At 43.7% G+C, this 7,158-nt stretch overlaps 1 protein-coding gene across 1 annotated transcript; it reads left to right on the forward strand.

Moving 5' to 3' along the window:
- Positions 1 to 4,524: 4,524 nt before the first annotated feature.
- Positions 4,525 to 6,605, forward strand: LOC124677118 (60S ribosomal protein L4-1-like). The gene is made up of 2 exons (XM_047213115.1): positions 4,525 to 5,636; positions 6,282 to 6,605. The coding sequence occupies exons 1-2, from the start codon at positions 4,536 to 4,538 to the stop codon at positions 6,393 to 6,395; spliced, it is 1,215 nt and encodes a 404-aa protein (XP_047069071.1). The 5' UTR covers positions 4,525 to 4,535; the 3' UTR covers positions 6,396 to 6,605.
- The last annotated feature ends 553 nt before the right edge of the window (positions 6,606 to 7,158 follow it).

Below are 7,158 nucleotides of genomic sequence, written 5' to 3' on the forward strand. Positions count from 1 at the left end.
GGTTGAAGGTTATTCCTCAATGTTGGATAGTTTGTGTTTGATTTCACGAAGGCACGATCATATGAGTTTCAAAATACTCATAGTTAAATTTATTCAAATAGTTTGAAGCATAATTCGTAATGTAAACGAATTTAGTTTTGTGATATTCCATATATTTAATAAGTTATGATTTAAATAAGAATGTGTGGTTTTTATGCACTTTAGATCCCGTGGTTTACCTTATTTGGTAATAAGTTTAGTAGTGAATTAAATTACACACAAACGTAGTTGCCAACTTTTAAGTGTTAATAAGTTAGGGTTTGATTCTTAAAGAATGTGTTGTTGTAAGGAATACCATGTTATAATCCTTTATAAGATTTGGTATTTGATCCTCACTTAAAGTGTTGTTGTTGTAAAGCTAATCGCATTTGATCTAGCCCATAGATCAAATCATCTCTACCCAAAACAGGTTTTAGCAAAGATCACAGTGAAGTTTATAGCGCTTGACTTGATGATCTACTTCAATTCCAGCAAGTCAAGTGAAACTTCAGTTGCTGTGACAATTTTTATTTGAAAGCGCGAAAATTTCCCGGATTTTCTATGCATGAATGCAATGCACACTTTGGTGTTCTCTCATTTTGTAGCCTCTAAACCTCGGATATTACACCCTTTTAATGTTGCATTTTCCCTGTGGAGTGAGCTTCCAACAAAGCATGTCCTCATCTTGTGATGGGATAAGAGAACTATTTTTTTTATTGTAGTGGCCAAGGGATTTTGGAAAAGATTATCAATGAGATTTGTGTTCCATTGTAGCAGGTTTGGAAGCCATAAGTCCTTAACTTGGGCTGGATATGAAAACCCAGGAGGTTGGATGATCAGAGCATCATATATACCAACCCAGTTGTTGCACCATGGCGTGCTCCAAATGGAAATGTCGCATTTAGTGATTTGATAGAAAGAGTGGGCTTTAAGGACATGGAGAATTTTAAGAATGGAAGCCCAAAAGGCTGATTTGGGAGCACTTGAATTTGGGTGCGAAATTGAAGAGTCTAGGAAATATTTGGATTTGAGAACAGACAGTGCATAAAATCACCGGGCCGATCAGACAATTCTCCAAGATGCTATAAGAATGAGGGCCTGATTCATCACCTGCAAGTTTCTAATGCCGAGCCCACCTTCATTTTTTGGAGTGCAAATATCCTTCCAAGCTTCAAGACAAAGGGCTTTAGAGTTTGTTTCTTCTCTGACACCAGTCCACCAAAATTTTCTAATAATGGCAGTGAGCTTGGCAATGATTTTTTGGAAAAAAGAATATTGGACATGTAATATACTGGAATGGAGGCAAAGACGAATTTAAAGAGTTCAAGTCTGGCTGCATGTGAAAGCTTGCCCGCTTTATAGGTGCTGAGTTTGGATTTAAATTTGTCTAAGACAAAATTGTAAGCCGAAGTTCTATCTTTTTCTAGTAGGATGTGTGGGTGGCCAAGATGAACAAAGTTGTTGTCAATAGTCATCACCGGGAAGATTTGGGTTATGGCTTGAGAAATGGCTGGAGCGACATGCTTGTTGAAAATAATTCCCAACTTGGCCCAATTCGGAGTCTGACCTGAGCGCTGGCATAAGTCCTGCAAAACATCTTTCATTTTCATAGCTTCTTATATCGTAGCCTGTCCGCAGACTAGAAGACCATCTGCAAAAAGTAGAGAGTGAATCGAAGGGCAATTTCATCCAAGCTTTATAACTGCAATATAGCTTTGAGACTTGGCATGTTGCAATGCTATAGATAATTCATTAATTGCAAGAACAAACAAATATGGGGATAGAGGGCTGCCTCGAAATTTCTGAAAAGGCTATCCATTAATGATTACAGAGAAAGTCGGCAAAGAAACACACGAGTGGATTAAATTAATGAAATGACCTTGTAGGCCTTTACGGTAATGAAATCCTACTCAAGCCTATTGAAAGCTTTTGCAAGATGAATTTTAAGCATGAAAGATTTACTTTTCCAAGTGCTTAAAGCAAAGGAGTGAGTAAGCAAAGGAGTGAGTAATTTCCTGACCAATAATGACGTTATTACTGATCTGTCTACCTTCTGTGAAAACTTGTTGTGAGGGATGCACATAATCCGGCAAATGAGGCTTAAGCCTATTAGCTAAACATTTTGCAATAATTCTATAGATGACGTTACAAAGACTAATAGGTCTATATTTAGCCGGAACCAAAGGAACAAGCTTTTTCGGAATGAGAGCAATGTGAGTTTCATTAATGTGAGCTGGCATAATACCTATTTGAAAGAAACCTCTTACAAGTTGAACAACATCATTCATTATCCACTCCCATATTGCGATGTAGAGTTCCACGTTGAAACCATCTGGCCCGGCGAAGCGTTTCTTTTCATGTTCTTCAGGCGTGTCGATGATTTCCTGTTTGTCTGGGATACCGTATGTATAGTCTTCACTGTCTAGGGGTAAACTTGTTGTAATATAAGGCCTGCCATTGTTAGTGTGCGCAGATGCAAAGAGATTGATCGAAAATAGTTCACACAGGTGTTACTTATTTTGTTTGGCATATAATGCAGGACATTATTTTCATCCTTGACTGAAACAATTGTATTCCTTCTTTTTCTTTTAACAACAACATGATGGAAAAAGGAGGTGTTCCTATCACCATCTTTAATCCAATGTTTTTTTAGCTCTTTGCATATAAAAATCAGTGAGTTTGGTTAAGGATTGTTCATACCTAGTTGCCAAAGACATCTCGAGCGCTTGGTCCCGTTGAGCCAACGGTTGCATTTGGATCTGCTTAAGTTGTTCCTGTATGTTATTCAGCTCCTGGTTTAGAGGTTTCTTCTTTTTGCACCAGATCTTAAGGGTTCCCGCAAGATGATTAGTACTAGCCGAGAAAGGCTTATTTACGGTTGACATCCAATCATTTTTAGCACAAATTTGAAAGTCTTCTTCTTTGAGCACCAGTTTTCAAATTTGAAAGGATGTTTGACTTTACGAACATGACCATCAGTTGAAAGAAGAATGGCAGCCTGATCACTTAGTTTATGAATAATTTGCATGTTATACACATTTGATACAGGAAAAGCCGCACATCAATCAGCATTGACTAAACAACGATCCAATCTCTCAAAAATAGGATTTGTGGCAAACCTTTTATTTGTCCAAGTGTAAGATGGACCATTGAAGCCCAAAACAAACAAACCACACTACTTGACAAAAGAACGAAAAGCAAACATACGAGTGCGATTTATATTGGGATAATTCTTGTCCATATCATACAAAAGATCATTCATGTCTCCTAGACAAAGCATAGACAGGCTGGGATTATCATACACAAAAGCAGCCACTTCGATCCATATAGCAGGAGTTTAGCGGTGATAGGGATCACCATAAATACACACTAAGCCAAACCTAAGATTAGTACTAATATTTACAGCAGTAGCCAGAACAACATGGAAGTTGGAGCTATGGATATTAACTTGCAGGTCATCATTCCACATCAACCAAAGCCCACCCGATCGTCTTCGAGAGGGCACTACAAAGCTAACAGACATGTTAAACATAGTATTAAGATCAGTGGATTTGATTTTTGAGGATTTGATTTCGAAGACAAAATTTACCCGAGGTTTCGTGGAGTTGATCATCCTGGCAAGATGCAACATTTTCTCACTGCCAAGGTTCTTGCCCATTCCTTGGCAGTTCCATCCTAGGGCCCTCATGGCGTCTGTGGCGCCTTAGGGGCTGGTGCCATTGCCTCCATATCGAACTCCATGCTTGTTCATGTATTGTTCCGTTGATGATTTTGTTGCCCTACACACGAAGAACTACGTGGCTAACCTCATGCACATGAACGAGTACGTACTACGTAGCCATCCATCTAATTTTTGTCAGGCTGCGTTGGACCAGCGCTAGCTAGCTGTACCTTCTCTGCATGATTCGCTGTACTCGCTTAGGGGTTACACGCTCGTTCATTGGAGGCTCTCCGGCTCGCTCGCGCGTAGATTCTGACACGTGTCCGTTGGATGTATGTTGCGTGGGAAACCATCCAGCTCGCTCGCGCGCGCATATTCTGATACGCGTCGACATGATGTACATTGCGGGATATTTTTCCCTTTGCAAAGATCGAGCTTTTTTTTTTTTGAAACCAAGATCGAGCTTTAGATAGTGGTATTGAAAATTAACGGGTGAATCTTTTTCGGAGGGAAAGATGGGCTCGAGCTGACCATATAATTTCGGCCAATAGGCCTTCCATCCTAAACTGAAGCTACTACCAGGCTTTCATCCAGCCGACCGGGAAACTCCAAGAAGAAAACTAAAATAAAAACGCAACAAGAAATCTGGAGGCCCAATCCATCCCAAAGCTTACTCCGAACCTACGGTTCAGATCTCGCCTCGCTAAGCCCAGTACCCAAACCCTAGAGATCCCTAGTTATATAACTCCTCCCTTTCACGCCCGCCTCCATTCCCTCGCCGCGCCACCCCGAGCCCTAGCCGCCGCCGCCGCCGCCGCCGCCGCCGCCGCTACTGCAGCCGCATCTCGCCGCCGCCATGGCCACAAACACCCGTCCCCTCGTGTCAGTGAAGGCCCTGGAGGGCGACATGGCCACCGACACCGCCGGCCTCGCCCTCGCCGAGGTCTTCCGCGCGCCGATCCGCCCCGACATCGTCCGCTTCGCCCACAGGCTGCTCTCCTGCAACAAGCGCCAGCCCTACGCCGTCTCCCCCAAGGCCGGACACCAGACCTCGGCCGAGTCCTGGGGCACGGGCCGTGCGGTCTCCCGTATCCCCCGTGTGCCCGGAGGCGGAACCCACCGCGCTGGCCAGGGAGCCTTCGGCAACATGTGCCGTGGCGGACGGATGTTCGCTCCCACCAAGGTCTGGCGCAAGTGGCACCGCCGCGTCAACGTCCAGCTCCGACGCGTCGCCGTCACCTCCGCCCTCGCCGCCACCGCCGTCCCGGCCCTCGTCCTCGCCCGCGGCCACCGCATCGAGACCGTCCCAGAGATGCCCCTTGTCATTTCTGACTCGGCCGAGTCCATCGAGAAGACCTCCCAGGCCATCAAGATCCTCAAGCAGATCGGCGCCTACGCTGATGCCGAGAAGGCCAAGGACTCCGTCGGCATCCGCGCTGGCAAGGGTAAGATGCGCAACCGCCGCTACATCAACCGCAAGGGCCCCCTCATCGTCTACGGCACCGAGGGATCCAAGATCGTCAAGGCCTTCCGCAACCTGCCCGGTGTCGATGTCGCCAACGTTGACCGCCTCAACCTGCTCGACCTGGCCCCCGGCGGCCACCTTGGGCGGTTCGTGATCTGGACCGAGAGTGCATTCAAGAAGTTGGAGGAGGTGTATGGCACATTTGATGTGCCTTCACTAAAGAAGAAGGGCTTTGTTCTGCCGAGGTCCAAGATGTCCAACGCTGACCTTGGCAGGATCATCAACTCTGATGAGGTGCAGTCTGTTGTGAAGCCAATCAACAAGGAGATCAAGCTTAGGGAGAAGAGGAGGAACCCGCTCAAGAATGCTGCAGCTGTGCTCAAGCTCAACCCCTACTTTGGCACTGCCCGCAGGATGGCTACACTTGCCGAGGCTGCTCGCGTCAAGGCAAGGAAGGAGAAGATTGCTTCCAAGAGGACCAAGCTTAGCCCGGTATAACTCTTTCCCTCTTAAATTATTTTATCATGACAATCATAGTATTGTTCACTTCTCTTTCTAGTTATGTCTGTTTACAAAATTGATCTACAGTGAGCTGTTTGGTCGTAGTTTTGATGTTAATATTCTCTTGAGTGCCATCACATTTAGAATAGGTATTTGTTCTGTTTGATTACTGCATGGTTTAACTAGAAAAGAACTGTAAGGATGCTACGGTGAGTTTGCTCGTGTTATCTTTGTTCTGGTTAGTTGTTATACCTTGGAAGATTTGTGGACACAAAATACCTTACATTGTACAAGATACCTTCTAGTGAACATTCAAACTCGAACTTCAGAGTTCTTTTGGCACTTCCGTTAGTTAATCATAATGCTATCTTAAAATGTTGCCCTTTCTTGTTTTGTGATGTTCTGATTTTCGAAAGTAAATGTTACTGTAAATTTGTCATGTGTCTTCAGTGTGGTGTTCCAGTTTTTTCTGGTTCATATATTGTGTTGTTGTTACTAGTTAGGCTATGATAGATACCATATCCATTCAACTGCTATTTCGTCACTAGTTTCAACTTCATTTGTATGCTCTTTTGGTCCCTTATGCAGTCCTATCTTTGATCTTCTAACAATCTACTTGTGCCATTCTTGTATCAGGAGGAGGCTGCTAAGATCAAGGCTGCTGGCAAGGCGTGGTACAAGACCATGATCTCAGACAGTGACTACACCGAGTTCGATGTCTTCTCAAAATGGCTTGGTGTGTCGCAGTAAGAATGTTGTGGTTCAAGTTTTGGGTAGTTGTTCTGTCACCAAGAGCTCATGGAAAGGATTCCTCGTTTCTCTTTTATCCTACTATCACCATAAGTTTTCTGTGGGATTTTGAGACTTGTGCTATGTCCGTTTTGTTGATGATGTGTTATCGTGAGAACATAGAATATGATGTGGTTCAGACTAGTTATCTAAATCATGTTTGCACTTCCATGTCCTATGTGATGTCTTGTGTTGCCAGTTAATCTGGTGGAGAACGACAGTTCTCACCTGCTTATATACTCAATAGATAGTTGTAGGATTCGGTGTTGAACCTGTGTTTGTTCGATTAATTTGGTCAGCTGGAATACCATCATCAGTGTTGAATCTGCCATGTGTCTGTCCATATGTTGTACCGAATCACAACAGTAAAAACTTCTCTTGCGCCCTTGAAAACAATGGTAAAGAAATCAACGACCTCCCCTCGTTTTCTCTTGATCCTTTCCATTTCCTGATGTGGATGACTTCAGTCTCCCTTGTGGTTTGGAGCTACCAAAAAGTTCTTTGTGCCTGTTGCTCTAACTCAAGGTTTGTTTGTTCTGTTTTCTCCTGCAGACTCATCCAGGAAGTGCTTGTTTTCCGTTCTCAAGCTGACAAAGTTCTTAAATAATCTTGATTCCTCAAACAGGACTTGCGGTTATAAGAGCAAGTACAATAGAGTCCAGTCAGCTGACTATAAGACATTAAATAATATGACATTAAATAATATTCCCTCCGTTCCATTCTA

This window comes from Lolium rigidum, chromosome 7, assembly GCF_022539505.1.
Source record: "Lolium rigidum isolate FL_2022 chromosome 7, APGP_CSIRO_Lrig_0.1, whole genome shotgun sequence".
In the NCBI taxonomy this organism is placed as follows: domain Eukaryota; kingdom Viridiplantae; phylum Streptophyta; class Magnoliopsida; order Poales; family Poaceae; genus Lolium; species Lolium rigidum.

Bases quoted from the DNA above. Each gene is read 5' to 3' on its own strand.
- LOC124677118 (XM_047213115.1), top strand. From the start codon at position 4,536: ATGGCCACAAACACCCGTCCCCTCGTGTCAGTGAAGGCCCTGGAGGGC. The intron at 5,637-6,281 runs GTATAACTCTTT...TTCTTGTATCAG, and splicing joins AGAGGACCAAGCTTAGCCCG to GAGGAGGCTGCTAAGATCAA.